The 17,368-nt window shown below is 32.7% G+C and overlaps 2 protein-coding genes across 3 annotated transcripts; one reads left to right on the top strand and one right to left on the bottom strand.

Annotated features, from left to right (window-relative positions):
* Nucleotides 1-2,345: 2,345 nt before the first annotated feature.
* On the bottom strand, nt 2,346-3,800 carry LOC131634488 (WUSCHEL-related homeobox 3). The gene is made up of 2 exons (XM_058905157.1): nt 3,229-3,800; nt 2,346-2,806 (listed from the first exon to the last, which is right to left on the bottom strand). Exons 1-2 carry the CDS (start codon nt 3,634-3,636, stop codon nt 2,591-2,593), a joined length of 624 nt encoding a protein of 207 aa, XP_058761140.1. The 5' UTR covers nt 3,637-3,800; the 3' UTR covers nt 2,346-2,590.
* Nucleotides 3,801-11,989: 8,189 nt separating this feature from the next.
* Nucleotides 11,990-16,982, top strand: LOC131634483 (dol-P-Glc:Glc(2)Man(9)GlcNAc(2)-PP-Dol alpha-1,2-glucosyltransferase). Of its 2 annotated transcripts, none has more exons than XM_058905153.1 (9): nt 11,990-12,159; nt 13,247-13,450; nt 13,554-13,642; nt 14,395-14,728; nt 15,338-15,602; nt 15,704-15,841; nt 15,928-16,132; nt 16,363-16,505; nt 16,590-16,982. In XM_058905153.1, the coding sequence occupies exons 2-9, from the start codon at nt 13,361-13,363 to the stop codon at nt 16,847-16,849; spliced, it is 1,524 nt and encodes a 507-aa protein (XP_058761136.1). In that variant the 5' UTR covers nt 11,990-12,159; nt 13,247-13,360; the 3' UTR covers nt 16,850-16,982. The 2 variants fall into 2 exon arrangements, with proteins under 2 accessions (XP_058761136.1, XP_058761135.1); XM_058905152.1 differs by having other exon boundaries at nt 13,242-13,450.
* Nucleotides 16,983-17,368: the final 386 nt, after the last annotated feature.

The raw sequence follows: 17,368 nt of genomic DNA, 5'->3' as shown, positions 1-17,368 counted from the left end.
ATCCTAGACTTAGGGTTTTAGCAAATGTACACTAACCTAAACCTAATCATTTTCATTTCAAAGTTTTAAATAAATCCTAGGTGAATCAACTAAAGGATCATGTTAACATCTTCAAAGTAAGTTTAACCTAACCCTAATTGGTTCAACTGGTGGAGAATATTAAAAAAGGTTTGATTTAATGGCCTTTAAAAGGCATAAAAAACATTAGTTTTGATTTAATTAAAAAAAGGATTAAATAGATAACATTTTTTTAGTTTTTAAAATATATTTCTACAATATACAAGGTAAACAAGAAGTGTGCAAAAAATCAAGTGAAAATGATTTATTTTCTATTTCAAATAATTAATCAAATTTGGTAAAATAAAATAGTGGTAAAAATAAAGGTTTGCACTTGGTGGGTCTTGAACCCATGCCCTCTTGATCATAGCTTAAAACCTTAGCTACTGGGCCAATCAGTATTGTCATTCATAAGGTCCACACATATAATTATATGGTAAAGTCAGTTTGAGAAATCATAAAAAAATAAAATAGCACAAAGTGGCAAAAAGGGGGGATCGAACCCGCACCATTGGCATGGTGAGAGACTTAAAGGCAAGTGTGCTACCACTGGGGTGGTCATACATTCAATTATTAAAACGCATACCATAAAATATAACATAAACAAAGTTCATAAAATCAGAAGATGAACTTCATCTTCTTCCTCAAGAACACGATTTCTGGAAATCACATCTTCCTCAAAACTTAATCATTTTCAAAATTATAAACATGAAACTTAATCATTTATGGAAACCGTGTCAAGTTGATTGGGTCCAACAGTTTTATTGTCAGCATTTGGTCCTTTTAAGGATACATAAAACCCCTTGCTTTTAGTACTCCCTGGATCTTTAGGCGCGTTATTGGATAAAGATTTCCCTAGACCATAACTGACTTTTTCATTGCATTTTTTCTCTACACCACCAACCAGTCACCATGAACAACATTTATTTCTTCTTATTCTTTTGTTATAAATTTTCCACTATCATCGCCCACTTCTTGATGTTGTTCCGTTAGTCTTTGCTCGTGGACAACATCGTTTTTTCAGCAGACGTCTTGGTTGCGCCACTGTGGGAACAGTCGACTGCATTAGATTATCTGGTGTTTTCTTGCAATCACGAGTATGATGTCCTTAATAACCACAATTGGAAAAAAATAGTATGAAGACCTTCATACTGCATGTGTTAATAGTTGTCATTATCATCAACCCTTCCAACAGTCGGCAAGGTCATATCAATCTCCATGCAAACCTTTCCCTCTCTACATTCAGGGTGTTAGTGTCTACCTTAACAGGAATACCCACAACATATGACAGACCAAGGAGGATACTTTCATCATAATACAATAAGCCCTGGAAATTGAATCCAAACTAGAGTCTTCTCCACTTTTGCGATAGGAGATGCAAAGTGTACAGTACATCAAGCCACTGCAAAATAATGGTAAAACAACATCCACAGACATTCAGACACAATTTTCTCCCTATTTGCGAGCACTTCACACTTGGCCATAAAAAAATCATTATCAACATCCATGATCTCAAAACCTTCAATAAGTTTCCACATTATCTTCAACCTATCGTTCATCAAATGATAGTCCACTTTCTTCCGAAGGAGTTTAAAGACTAGCGTCTTCTTTCAAGTATTGCATAGTTCCTATCATCTATTGTGACCTTTGGTAGCAACCGATTTCCTCCTTCAAGAAAGAATTTCATAAGTTTATTTTCAATCAAGTCTACTTTCTCCTTCAATGTAGTGGTTCCTTGTCCTTCAATAAGAATATCCTGGAACGAAGATCTACAAGGCTTAGATGAACCTCCATCTAATGACTTAACTAGTGGCGGCGTCAGCGTGGAAGCGACGAAAATAAAATGCTCCAAACAAAAAGTTTTCGACTATTAAGAAGTTGTGGCTATTTAAGTGGCTAGAATATCTATTGAACATTATTTCTAATATGTAACACTAAAAGTGTTACCTTTTGAAACCATGTATCTACATTGTGTGTTTTTTGTTCATTCTTTCAAAAAAAAAATTTAAGTTCAACAAAAAGCTGCATTTCCACATGTCCACAAAGTCCTTTTATTTTGCATGAGAGAAAATCGAGATTGATGAATGAAAGACAACCATCACGCAATAAATAGACTTTAAAGATATATCAGAATGGGACCATATATTATCAATACAACAAGTTTTCTGTTTTACAATTTCCATACACATTCAGCATTAACCTTATCACTAAAAAAGTTGAAATAACAACCAAATTTTACAAAGAAAATAATAAAATTCATCTTTAATGAAATTGTGCAAACACTAGGATAGAATAATCTTGGTATATAATTCTAGGACACACATCATGTACCCTTAGGATTTATACCAAAAAGTATTGCATTTCTATCATTCTATTCTATCACATGGTGCAAAGCAACCAAAGATCCTACGTACAACACTAGGCACTCTTGGTATATAGATCATAACTTTCAAGCATGGTTAATTAATGTCATAAAGTATTATAGGTTAATAATGTCGCATAGAATTTTGAGTTTTGATTCATGAATTACTAATTAATCTTCTTTGATTCTTGTTGTGAGTGGAAAGAGATCAAGAGTCTTGAGAGGTTTGGTGCAACATGAAGGTGATTCATGATTAACATTATCCATAAGGTTCCAACCATAGTTGTTGAATGCAATCTCTTTCTTCTCCATCAAACTTGGTTGGTTGTTATAACCATTCCATTTGCTATTGATTGGTCCTTCTGATGTGCTTGCAGCATATGATCCCTAAATACATATCAAATTAAAAAAATACAAAAAGAATCATAATGTGTAATGTGTAATGGCCAAGTGGCATTGTGTGCATTCATATCACTCATTTTGAACCATTGTTTGTAGACCACAACCCAAGATGATAATTTAAGTCATATCATGGTTTTAAATTACGGTCGCAGTTGCAAACTTTCTTCGAGCCGATGTGATCAAAATTGCGTTAACTAAATTATGAAATACAGATACCAGAAACACGATACCGACATGAAGACACATTTTTTAGAGGTGTCGATGCTACATAGTATATAAGTCAAGAAATGCCATGCATCCAAGGGCTAAATATATAGAAGAATTGTCAAAAGAAAGAAGAAGAAAAAAGACATATAAGTAAACATCACTAGTCTTTCTATACATGCATGTATGAAAAAGAAGATTACCTCAAAAAGCAAGCTAGGCGAGTTAAAAAAGGAAAAGTCTTGAGTAGAAGATCCAAAAGGGTAACCAAAAGTACCACCAACAAAATGGTTATTGATCATCATGTTATCATGATTGAGTTGACAATGATGAACTTGTAATTGTTGTTGATGCTGCTGCTGTTGCTGTTGCTGCTGTAGCTGCAGTTGTTTGTTGAGTTTCCTTCTAAGTTTCTGTCTATCCCTAGCCTTATGATTCTGAAACCAATAGAAAACATTTTTTCCCTCTATTCTACCATAGAAAGAAAGGTGAGTAGTAATTTGCTGAATTTGAGAAGCACTAGGAGTTCTAATTCCACTTCTATACAGTTCTTCCAAGATCATAAGCTGTTCAGTAGTAGGGCTCCATCTTGATGAACCAGGTGGAGACATTATTGATGTTTTCTCACTTTGGAAACTAGTTTTTTGTGACAAGAAGAGAGGGTGAAAGTGATGTATAAATAGAGGGACAGAGAGAAAGAAACAGTAAAGTAATGTAAAAAGATGAGACAAAAAGGAAAGAGAGATTATAAGGGTTTGTGGTGAATTTAGATAGGTAAAAAATAAAAAGTACTATGTTATCATATGGTGATGTTGCTTTTAGAGGAGCATTTCATTTTCAGAGAGAGAGAGATGAATCAAGATAACTGATTGTGGTTGTTTGAGTTATCATCATCACCTTATTATTATTATAAGCTTATGAATCAGATATTTCACTTTAGTTAAAAACCAGTAATTATTGTGACAGATTGTAGGATCTGTTGATATATGAAAACACACTTCAAAAATATTATAGGTTTCAAATTAAATTATCATAACTTATGTCCATAAATATTATAGGATTGTGTGTGCCAAAGTTTTATGTATTCATTGATGTGTATAGTATAGTACTAAGCTATTTTGAATTAAAGAATGATAGTATGCAGGCATATTCCTTGTCACATTTAATTCATATGTCTCCTTTTGTCCATCTCTTCTTCTCTCTCAAAAAAATATTTATATTGATGTTAAGTATGAAAATGTAGTTTAATTTTTTTAGTTTTTAATTATCCTAATTTAAATACAAAGTTTTCTATCTTGTATCGTCTGATTTTTTTTTTTTTTAATTTTTTAATGACAAAATAATAGTAGTAAGAGAGGTAAAAGATCGGGCTAAAATTTCCAACTAGCACTCTTCTTTTCATGCCTTATTTTTGAGTTTTAATTCTTTAACTTTAATTTATCTACCTTTCAGTGACTTTCTCTCTGTCTCGATTTATTTTCTCTTCTATAATTTTTTCTCCAAAATTAACACTACTTTTATTTCATCCAAATTTTGCCTAAAATTACTCTAATTTTCCCTCCTAAAAGTTAGAGAATCCTTGTCCCTTGTTTTCTGCGAACTTTGGCATGCGTAGACATAAATATATAGGACACGTTTGGATTTTTGTTACTTTTAGTTTTTATGGGTAAGAAGACCCGCTGGACCCACCTCGCCCCACTCCATTTGTTGGCGGCTTGTGCCAAACTTTTCGGTCTCTTCTTTTATTATGTTTGTCCCATTATTTAGTGAGACGTGCCTAAATGGAGTATGTTTGACTTTTTATCACATTTAGTCTTACGGGGTGACGAGATTCACCGGACTCATCTCATTCTGTTTCATTTGTTGGCCGCTCATGCCAAAGTTTTCAGCCCTCCTTTTCTATCATCTTTGTCCCGGTTTTTAGTGAGACGCGCCTAAATGCGCATGTTTGACTTTTTATCACATTTAGTCTTAATCGGTAACAAGGTCTGCCGAATCCGCCTCACTCGCTTCATTTTTTGGTGGTCCGTGCCAAAATTTGCGGCCCTCCTTTTGTTATATGTCTGTCTTATTTTTTAATGAGACACGTATAAACGGAACAGACATGCTCATTTATCATGGCTAGTTATTAGTTAGTCGGTATTTTTTTTTAATAGCAAATTAGTAACCATATATTATATTGCATGACATATTATTTTTTGGACATAAAACATTGGGAAATTGTGAGAGACATTATTATTGGAAGAAGAAGGTAGCAATAGTACATAAAACATATACATATTTCATAAGAGGACAGTGTTAGAGACAATGGTAGCAAAGGGTGAGACTTGGCAAAATGGCAAGTCATTGACAGTCACACAAGTGGGGTCTCTGCTGGTTTTCATTTATGCATGCATGCTTAGTCCTTTTTATATTGCTGACATTTTTGAAAACGCAAGCATACATACATACAACAGTTAGAGTACATTAAATGCATCTAACAGACTGTCCAATGCCTTGTCTTTTTTAGGGGACTTGTCATACTCTCTCAACATTCCCACTTTCATCTCAACCCTTCATTTTGGAATTCACTCACGTCATCAATAAACAACAACCATGTCAAGTGAAGTCAACCACATAAATGTGTATGTATGTTTACGTATTTCGTTACTTGGTACAGTGTTTCTTGTTTTGTGAGGCTATGTAGTGTCAATGTTTTTGGTTTAAAAGTCGTGATAAATCTTTGTGGGGGCATTACTTGAGATAGACTGTAGTTGGTATACAGTTTTATAAATATGAATAGTTTGTGAATAGAATGAATCTGGTTATTTAGATTAGGGGCCGACCTTGCTAAAAGAATGGTGTTCTCTTAATTGTACTTTTAAAAATAATTGATTTTAACATTATCTCTAAAGAAGTCATTCTGAGAATAATTGGGGACTGAGTCCCAAAAAGTGTCATGGTTGATATAGAAGCTAGCATGATCAATAGCTAGCACTATATCATCATATATGTCTCCACATGTGAACAAATCTGAATTACCTTGTGGGGGCTTCATTAGTATTGCATTTAACTCAATGTGTGATAGGATAACATAACACCAATTGACATTACAATAAAATATATATTATATAATAAGTTTTTGACTAGAAGTGAAATTTTTAAAATTGGACGTCCTCCCTTCTTTTACTTTTAAATTCAAACTAAATTATATTTTTTATGAGTTCGACTCCTAGCATCTTCCTTTTATTCTTATTTTTAAGGGAATAAACCTTTAATAAAGATTTTTAAGAGAATAAATGTTTAATAAAGATCACTATCGGAAGTTTTGATGACAACAATGCATGAGGATTCATATGTGTTTGCAGAAGAGGACTCAAGATTAAAGTGCATATACTAACAGATACTATCTAGCAAGAATTTTTGAAGCCTATATATATATATGTGGGAAAATGTGTAAGAGCTCTCCAGGTCTTGCTTGTTGGTCTGTCTGAGTGAACTGAGTATTGTCAAAATAAGGTAGTAGCTTAAAAGTACTAAGGAAACTCATGTTAGAACATGAAATGTTCTAATCAATATTTCTAGTTTTGATGATAACATTATATATGAATTTTGTATAAGACAATGTGGTACTCTAATTATTCACGTTTTCCATTTCAGGAAAAGTCTAAAAAAGTATGCACTAAATCATCATTCAGAAGCTCTGACCCAGAAGATCTGGATGGCTTCATCATAACATGGTCTGGAAGACATCAGAAGATGGTCTTGAGAAAATCAGAACATGATCTGGAAGGCATCAGAAGATGGCAATCAGAAGCAAGGCTCTGAAGATCTGATGGTATCACGCTACAAGGAACTTCCAAAGTCTGATGACTGAAGTTACATCTGCACCAACACTGAAGACTCTGATATTCAAACGTCATTCTAATAGTTTGAGTCCAGAAGCAAGTACAAGATGAAAAAACTACAACGTCAAATATGTCTGACTGACAAAAGGAACGTTAGAAGCTACAAAAGGCAAAGTCAGCAAGAGCAGTTGAAACAAGGCTCGAGGTAGTTGACAAAAGAGTGAAACATTCAATGCAGCAGTGTACTATTCACGTAAAGCATTTAATGCTATTCAACGGTCACTTTTCTCAGTGCCTATAAAAGAGAAGTTCTGGGTGCTGAAGAAATATAACACACGCTAAGAGAACTTACGCTGCCAAAATTGGTTCATAACGTTATCACACAAACATCAAAGAAACTTCATTTTCAACCTCACAAATCTTGTAATATCTTAGTGAGTGTTAGAACTTAATCTTGAGAGAAAAATCACTTGGTGATTATAGCTTATTAAGAAGCACATTAAACGCTTGTAATATTGTTTACTATTTTGTAAAAGGAATTCCTAGAGTGATCAAGTTGTGATTTGTATACTCTAGAAGACTTAGAAGTTGTCTAAGTGGAAAACCATTGTAATCAAGGTTGATTAGTGGATTAAATCCTCAGTGGAGGTAAATCACTCTGTAAGGGGTGGACTTGAGTAGTTTGATTAACAACGAACCAGGATAAAAATCACTGTGTGATTATTTTTTATCTGTCATTTTTAGAAACAACCCTTATTCAACCCCCCCCCCCTTTCTAAGTGTTTTTCACTCCTTCAACTCACACACACTAAAAACACTTTTCCTAAAAGAAAAACATTTAAAAATGTCTTGCAAGTTGTGTCAAATAACTTAGAGGCTCTAGAAACGACTAGAGGGGAGATTTTGCCTGATTTATTCGATTAGTCTAATCGATTAAAAAAGATCAAACTTACGCCCCAAAACATTTCTACAACTCCTAAATGATTGGCAATAAATATATTGTTATAATTTTTTGATTATATTTTAGAAGTTTTAAATAAATTTACTTTTAATTTTAAAGTGACAAATATTTTTAAAGAAAATTATTGTTATTATTTAATTTATTTATAAATTATAACAATATTTAATTTGGTTCATAATTATTATATTCTAATACTGACTTGACTTAGTCAAAGTCAATAAAACCTATTTCTTTGTTTTTTATATAAACGACTCTCTTACTTTAGGACCATATATAAAACCTACATGAATTGTTGAAATTTTTTTCTTCTGGTGAAATCTTATAGCCATCTAAAAGAATATTTCTTGTTGTTCTAATACCTCAGATTCATACTAAGGACAGGCAGATTCTCGATTAAGCTCTTTGGGAACAACCTATTGGATCCAGGAAGATTCGCGCTTATGAGGCAGATAAATCCATAAGGACAGTGTATCTACGCGCCTCAAGTGTGTTTAACTGTTTATTATTTTGCAGGTAGAAGTGATTGACTTGTACTGGTGATTTAATTTCTACAACATATATATCACAACCTTCCATTTTGAGAATCATAACGATCATATTTATTTAATTTAATTAATTAGATCAATCGATTAAATAGTTACTGGGACCCATAAATTGTTTCCTTTTCTAGTGATTCCAATTACTTAATAAAGGGAGGTCTCCTCACTTGAAATCATGCCACTTTCCAACATTTTCATATTTGTTTGGAATTTATCTCTCTAATCTCTCTAGAAATTTTCTTTCTTCACTTTTGGTTACCTTAATGCTTTATAGTGAAATTTTATTTGTGAGGAGAATATAATTTTGTAAGTGGTTGTGCTGGTTGTTGATAGTCTTAAGGGTATGATACCTTTAAGAAATTAAGTTTTGGTTTTTGAGATCAACCATAGATCTGTGTTATTGGTTTATTAAACTTAGCCGGTGAAAAACTTAGGTGTTGGGTGAAAGTCATCCATAGGTTAAGAATAAGTTTGTTCAAATTCAAAAGGTCATATTGTATTAAGGTTCATGGACATAACCGATAAAATCTCACAAGTCTATAGTGAAAAATCTCAAGAAGAACACTTGGGGACAAGATTAAGCCAACATTCAGCCAAACTTGGATAACTCTCTAATGCAATCTTTCTATCATTATTTTCTTTAATTTTTTGCAACATATCTTATTTACTTTACTTCCGCTACGCTTTACTGCTCAAAAAAATTACTAACACGATCTTAATCGAGAAAGGGAAAAATATTCACACTTTTCAAAAAACCATATTTCACACCCCCCGCCTTTGTGCTTGAGGTCACTTGTTCAACAAGTTGCATCAGAGCGTAACTCTTGTTATGGACTAATTTCTCAGGAGGATGGATGACTTTAATCTATTCACTATCAAACCTCCATCCTTTAATGGAGAAAGGTATGGGTTATAGAAAGAGAAAATAAAATTCTTCATAGAAGGAATGAATTGTGGTATTTAGAAAACTGTGAAAGATGGACCATTTGTTCCTACATACAAAATTAATGGTGTTGTAGTAAAAAAAACTTGAAAAAAACTGTTGTAGCAAAACAGTTTGAAAGCTAAGAACATTATCACCACCGCACTTGGTCTTGATGAATTCTTATAAGTTTCTCACTGCAAAATTGCTAAAGAAATGTGGGACATCCTCCAAATCACCCATGAAGGTACTACTGAGGTGAAGACGACAAGGTTGGGCGCATTAACCCATGAGTATAAACTGGCGTAAGTTCTTGTCATCTTCATATTGTCGTCTTTGCATTAACCCATCAGAAACCCAAAAGAATTCACAACGAGAAGAAGACATGTGTCGCATGGGGAGACAATGGTATGGAATCCTCAGATAATGAAGAGGAAAAAACCAACATCTATATAATGACAAAACATCAGGAAGATGAGGTAACTTCTAAATTTTATTACAATGATTTATTTAAAATATGTAAGGGATTATCTGAAGAAACAACCAAACTGGAAAAAATCATTTCAACATCAAATAATAGAATTTCAATTCTTGAAACTAAAAATAAAGCTCTAGAAAAATAACTAAGAAATCTAAGAGAAAAAATAGAAAAGGTTATACGAGATCCTTCCACTTCAAAAACAGACACATGTAATGATTGCAACAATTAATCCTTAACTAAATGACTATAATAACTATGCTTTGCACAATTATCCTTGACTATCCTTATTCTCTTTAATTTTCTGCAATATACTTTAGTTGCTTTACTTCCGCAGCGCTTTACTACTCAAAAATATTACTAACACGATCTTAATCGAGAAAGAGAAAAATATCCACACTTGGCAGAAAATTCAATTAAGCATAATAACCTCATAAGTTAATCCACTTATTTGTTTAAATAATTGGGACTTATCTTAGGATAACAACGAATCAAAATCATATTGTTTCTCATTTCTCCCTCTTTGTCATCAATAAAAAAAATAGATAGATAAAACTGAAAAACAATAATATTGATTCAAAATGACAGGAAACATTTCATTAATCAATCAAAATTACAAGATGTGTACTGAAAAAGATAAAAATAATATGAGAAAAGATAGTTCAGAGGAAAAGTTGGCGGAGACAAGAAGGGGAAATCTCTCGAGGAGAAATTCGTGGAGATAAGAAGGGAAAAGTCTAACAAGCAGAGGATCCAGCTCCAGACTCAATCTTTCTGGACTTCCGCCTCTGACCATCAGAGCTTTCAGCACCATCGAGATTTAAGCCCCAACAGGTCACAAGAGCATCAGTTAAGCCTACTTTTTCCACCTTCTTAGCAATCCCTTCTTGAGAGAAAATTTCTGAAAGAACTCGTCCGTAAGGAATGAAGAAACATGTTTCCTCGTGAGGGATCATGATTTTTGACTTCAAGAAGTTGAAGATGGTGAGAGCTAGTTTAACTTTAACCCTTGTTTGAAGGAAGTACATGAGATGCTTGTCATCATGAGTGAGCAGGTCCTGATCCTTTTGTCTTGGCAGAAAATTTGCCACCAGCAATTGATGCAAGATTTTTACCAAGGGAGTGAGAGTGAGGCATTTCCATGTTTTTCAGGGCTGGCATAAAGAAGTTTGAGAAATTCGGAGACAAAGGGGATATCTCTTATGAACTTCTCAATGCAAAAGTCATTCTTTTCACACTTTATTGCTTTAACAATAAGTGTTGGAGTAGTGATGATTGGGAATCCAAAGACCTCAGACTAGATTTCACATGCATCTTGACTGAAATGCTAAATGGATGCATTCACCCAGAAATGTTTGACAAAATTGGGGTAAATGAGTTCATTGAGCATGTCAAAGTAGTTGTCGCGCTGTTGAAAGTGGACAATTATTTGAAGATTAAACTCTTGTTCCTCCAGTTCTTCAAAGTGGACATAGTCTTCTTTGAGTGTGAATAAGAAGTTTTCATCACCATTAAAAGTGGACATCTGTGTGTAAAAAAAATTCTTATGTCTATATCTATCTAAAAAATTTCTTTCTTCCCATCACTTTATGTCATGTTGGTTTAGTACAAACATTTTACTCTTGACTACTCTTATGTTTATTTTATTTAACAATTATTATATTTAAATAATTATTTTATTGTTTTATTTAAATAAAAATATGTTAACAAAAATAAAAGTGAAATATTTCTTATGAAAACAAATTATAGTATTTGATTTTATTAGAAATATCTATTTATTGAAAGTATTTCTTTATTTTGGCCACTTGTGGTTTTCTATCAAATCAATTAATGTTTTTACATATTGTTTAAAGGTTTAACAATAATAATATTGTATCTTTTAAATCTATGAATATTATTTTAAAAGATTGTTTTTATTATCTAAAAAAGAATAATAATGCAGTTTATTATTTATTTATTTTTTATTTTTTATAAACTTTATTATTATTATTATTATTATTATTATTATTATTTATTATTATTTAGTTTACTAAATCGTCTAATTTAGTTCGGGTCAATTCTCACATCAAATAATTTCAAATCCCTCCCAATTACAGCTGCAGGGATCTAAGTGCTATATATTTATCAGGGGTAAATCGAATTTACCTCAGTATTAACCCTTTATTATATTAAAATAGATTAAATTTTATTACTTATATAATTAATGATATTTAATTTATTTACAAACAATGGGTCTCTAACCCCAAGCCCAGTCTACTCTGTTTCGGAGAAGCCCATCCTTCACTTCCGCTTTTGCCCTTCCATCTCAGAAACAAGCTGCCGTCGCACTGACCTCAACCCCGCCGGGAAACGAAAAGCCTGCCGGAATACGCGGGCGGAGTTCGTCGCCGGCCTCCCTAAACTCCAGGTTTTCCTCTTCATTAATTTTTTCGGAATTTTCGTTACCATCTTTTGGTGCGCACACGAGGATGCGATCCAGCTTAATTTTGCTTCCTAGCACAATGTTTGAAAATTCAATTTCGTAGTAAGCATTATGCAAATTGATGAAAAATCACTCGATTTAATTCAATATACCAAAATTTTAGTATGTTGATTTTTGAATGAAAGCTGGTACATTACCTTCAAATGTTGATTGGAAATGTTTTGATTTTCAGTACAAATTTTCTTGATCTCTTATTTTCTAGTGGTATGCTCTTCAATTTCTTTATACCTGAATGAATTTCGTATATTATGCTATTGCTTAATGCTTGATTAAGATCTTGAAACTATTGTTGTTGATGTTGAGTTTGAGTAGATATGACATTGGTTCGTTATTTGCATTGTTGTCAGATAGTGAAAAAATAACTGCACTATAGTTGCGTGATACATGATTTAAGGTCGGTTTGGATTGGCATAAGTTTTGTGACACTGCTTGGGAGACTTTATCAAAACAACTTATGACATTATTTATAAACTTTTTTTAAACTTATTTTATAAGTTCTTCAAGATAGCTTATGAGAACAACTTATATCTTGCATAAAAACCATTTAAATTCACTTTATCTTTTGTTATAAAAATGGCTTATACGAGCTTATTCGTTAGCGCTTATTTTTGTAAGCACTTGTGTTATAAGCTGCAAATAAGATGTTTATCCAAACAGACCCTTAATACAAAGTGTTGTCAAATAGCAGCTATAGCTTGTAATGTAGCATAATTTGAACAAACCGCTATTTTTTGAAATCCACGGATGACAATACTAGTCTTTAGAATATAACATGTTTTGTGATGTTTCAAGTTGGCTCTTTTATAAAGAACTCAATTGTTTGTCTAGCTATAAACACAGTTGTTTTCTTATGTATAAATAGTAATAGGTTTTCAGGAGTTTATTTTACTTTATATTTTCCACCTGTTTTTAGGATCAGTTTGCTTCTCTACCTTCTTTACAGTAATGAGTTTTATATTAGTTTGTTTTCGTTGTTGGTTGTTCATGGAAGGACTTTTGCTTGACAGTTCAGGTTGAACATGCTAAGTCTTAGCTGTTGCATTTGCACACGACGTTGATGTGCACTTTTTGACACATAGAATTGTAGTTATCCTGGTACTGTTATCATCGAAGATAGAAGAGGGAAATGGGTAAACTAGCTCTTGCAGCAATAGTGAGCTCATGGGTTGTTCCTATCACCATAATGGTCAATCGCATAGTTACCGAGCCATATATGGTAAGAAAAAGTTTATTTACTTGGGAATAGACAGTTGCTGATATTTTAAATGACTGAAGAATTTTACCATTCATTTGTCATAACTGATATTCATGATTTGCAGGATGAGATATTTCATATACCACAGGCTCAGCAGTACTGTAAGGGAAATTTTGGAAGTTGGGACCCTATGATTACCACCCCTCCTGGCCTGTATGTTCTGCTATCTCTTTACGAAACATTTGATCTCAATAGCGTATATTATACTGCTTTTTCAGTAATAAACATAGCTTTTCTATAGTAATGTGCCTTTGGATGTTAGCTCAGCTGGTAGTGAACAAAGCACTTTGCTTGAAAGGCTTAGGTTCGATTCTCGTACACTTAATTCAAAAATAAAAAATCTGCTTATTATGATGAAATGAAAAGGGAGTGGAAAGAACACATCTTAGGATGAAGAACAGAAAATATGCAATCTTTCAGAAACAACTAACTAGATAGGAGATACCAATTTGTGGCTCGTATATCCCATGTAAGCACTTGGAAAGGAAGCAGTTGTAGGAATATGTTAAGCACTTTTGGTGGAAGAAAAATTTTAATCTAGCAATTTATAACTGGATGGTTTTTTGTATGATCTAACTGTAGTGTGATTAATAAATGAATAATCATACAAATGGAAACATCCACAAGGTTACTTAATGAATATACAGTTAAGTTGAAGTAGTAAAAACATATAACACATCTGGGGAAGAACCTGGGCCATTTTGAATAATTAAAATTTTTGAATGTTTGCGAAATTCTATGACTTTCTGGCTCTGCTAGAAGATGATATTTGAAGTACTGCGTAAATTTGAAAATCGGGAATTTGAGTGAACTTAAACAATTTTAGCCAGATAATCATTATCATAAACCTAATATTGTAGTATCAATTACGACTGTTGATCTTTCGAATATAAATACTTTTGCAGGTACTATCTTTCACTTGCCCATATTGCTTCTTTGTTTCCAGGCTTATACTGTGTAGAAGCTGCTTCATCATTTTTGGATGTGTGCTCTGCTTCCATTCTTCGATCAATCAATGGTTTCTTAGCAATCACATGCAGCATAATTATATATGACATCATTATTCACTTGAAACCTACTCTAGGTGACCGAAAGGCAATGCTTCATGCAGTTGTCCTATCCTTGTACCCCCTTCATTGGTTCTTCACTTTTCTTTATTATACGGATGTTGCATCCGTTACTGCTGTGCTGGCTATGTATCTTGCAAGTTTGAAAAAGAATTACTGGTTAAGTGCATTGGTAAGGTATATTTACACTTTTATGTAGCAAACTTGTATACAAATTGATATCTAGATTTAACTTAGTGTATATACTGTTTTTTTTTAAGTTCATTTATTTTAATATCATGTGATTACAGATACAGATGCCTAATAATTATAACTTGATACTTGTTACTGAGCATACTGACTGCACGGAGCCACAGACCTCGTTTGTTTCTTATTAAGATAAATTTGTACATACACAACTGAGGGAAAAGTGTATTCTTATCATTATCGGAAGACCCGGTATATTCAAGATATACTTAATCAATTCCTCGTGATCATCTGATTCCAGAAAAAACTCTATAAAAACTATTATTATTTTATGTGAATTAGTTTTATTTTCATTGCTATTCTTAGTTTAAATGGATCTTTTCTATCTCTTTTCTGCTGTATGTTTGCTTCTAGTCTAGATTATAAACTAGTAAGTCAATTTTCTTCTTTCCCTTTTTATATATGTTGATGAGCAGGTCTAGACACTTCTTATGTGTGGACTATTTCACCTTTAGCACCGCAACATATATAGATAATTCTATACATAATTGTATTTTATAGAGTGGCATTAACACATCCAATATTGTTTATGTAGGTTGGAGCCTTTGCAGTTGTTGTTCGACAAACAAATATTATATGGGTGCTTTTTGTTGCATGCATTGGTATAATAGACATTTCTCTGATGCGTAGAAAGGGCAATGCAAAAACAGCCAAGTCAGATGTATCAGTTGAACATGATTTCACACATGTTATTGGTACAAAGGGTTTAAATCTTAAAAGGAGAAAATCTGCTAAAACTGTAAATACTTCCGAGTACTCTCTGCCTAGGATAAATGCATCTTCTCCTTCATTCTCTTCAGGTTTGCTTGAAAACTGCAAGGTCTCTTTTATGCTCATATACGTAAGAAAATAAAATCTTGTATGCTTTTATGCTCATACACATTGTAATATTATTTTGCAGATTTGTTTGATGAAATTTGGACAGTACTTTTAACAATATGGCATATGAAGTTGGAGCTTTTAATTTCATTTAGCCCCTATCTCATGGTGTTGATAGCCTTTCTTTTATTTGTCTATTGGAATGGAAGTATTGTTCTGGGTAACATTCTTTTTCTTGTTATTTATCCTTTGTGATATTTTTGGCCCATAAGACCCTCTTCTTAACATATTTTAATGACAACGCAGGTGCAAAAGAAGCACATGCTGTTTCTCCACATTTTGCTCAGATGCTATATTTTGGTTTAGTTTCTGTTTTGGCTCAGGCTCCCATGCATTTCACTTTCACCCATGCTGTGGACATGTTTCAGTCATTTTGGAGAAGTAGGCCCCTTAGTTACATTCAGATGTTCCTGGCCCTCATTGCTGGCATTTTGTCTGTACACTTTTTCAGGTCACATCTGACTCATATCACCAACTTAGTAGCAAGCAGAATCTGTATTTTCATGTTTCAATAATGAAGTGCATATTCTGATCAATTCAGTCATATTTCCAAAAGCATTTTATTCTAATATTCTATTATTGCATGCTCAACTTACAGCTCAACTTAATCTATTATAACGCATTCTAAGACATGATTAATGTTTATTGTTTTGCTGAGTGCCTTTCAATTGGTTTTTGCAGTGTAGCGCATCCGTACCTTCTTGCTGATAACCGCCATTACCCTTTCTATCTCTGGAGGAAAGTAATCATGGCTCACTGGTCAATTAGATATCTTCTCGTCCCAGTTTACACGTATTCATGGCTTTCAATCATCCATATGTTGGGTTAGTTCATTTCCAAACTAAGTATTTTGTTTTGATCAATTGCTTGCGGGATTATATTTATAACAATAATATTTTCTCATACAGGTAAAGTTAGAAGTAAATTATGGATATTGGCATACTTTTTGGCTACAGCTGCTGTTCTTGTACCAGCTCCACTCATAGAATTCAGATATTACACCATACCATTCTATTTCTTGGTGCTTCACTGTAACATAAGGGATGATCCACATTGGCTTCTTACAGGGATGCTATATCTTGGGGTTAATATCTTTACAATGTTAATGTTTTTGTTTCGGCCATTTCATTGGGATCATGAGCCTGGGATTCAAAGGTTTATATGGTGACTTAATTTACTAGCCAAAAGAAAACATGGTATTTACTTCAATGTAGCATTATTTTTGTTAAAAAAAACAGTGGTATGTCTTTTTGTGCCAATATCATTTTTTAAAACTTTATATAATGGCATTTTCTATAAAATTATGATCTTCAAATTTAGTTTCTATTAAAAATAAAACAATGATGCTATTTCAATATAAAAGTGGACATCAAAATGGAATACATGGTAAGTAGTACTATTTTTTATAATATAAGAAAATAATAGTAATTTTTTTTTTTAAATTATAAAACTTTTTTATAACACATACAAGGTTGTGTCATTATTACTTTTATTATTTTCTTTTTTAGTTTATTTTGTAAAATACAAGTTTAAATTACTAAAGTATCATCTAATATTCTATGTCCATTTTGTGTTCTTACAACACAACTTTAAGAGAAATAAAAGTTTTAATACACTATATATTCACCGATTACAACTTTAGTCTTTGATTTCACATTTGTGCTGATTGAATTATCAGAACTCTCAA

Source organism: Vicia villosa, unplaced genomic scaffold, assembly GCF_029867415.1.
Source record: "Vicia villosa cultivar HV-30 ecotype Madison, WI unplaced genomic scaffold, Vvil1.0 ctg.001304F_1_1, whole genome shotgun sequence".
Lineage (NCBI taxonomy): Eukaryota > Viridiplantae > Streptophyta > Magnoliopsida > Fabales > Fabaceae > Vicia > Vicia villosa.
The sequence above is the reverse complement of the archived record's forward strand: the minus strand, read 5'-3'. Positions and strand labels throughout refer to the sequence as shown.

Bases quoted from the DNA above. Each gene is read 5' to 3' on its own strand.
- LOC131634488 (XM_058905157.1), bottom strand. From the start codon at position 3,636: ATGTCTCCACCTGGTTCATCAAGATGGAGCCCTACTACTGAACAGCTT. The intron at 2,807-3,228 runs GTAATCTTCTTT...ATATGTATTTAG, and splicing joins CGCCTAGCTTGCTTTTTGAG to GGATCATATGCTGCAAGCAC.
- LOC131634483 (XM_058905153.1), top strand. From the start codon at position 13,361: ATGGGTAAACTAGCTCTTGCAGCAATAGTGAGCTCATGGGTTGTTCCT. The intron at 13,451-13,553 runs GTAAGAAAAAGT...CATGATTTGCAG, and splicing joins TAGTTACCGAGCCATATATG to GATGAGATATTTCATATACC. The intron at 13,643-14,394 runs GTATGTTCTGCT...ATACTTTTGCAG, and splicing joins ATTACCACCCCTCCTGGCCT to GTACTATCTTTCACTTGCCC.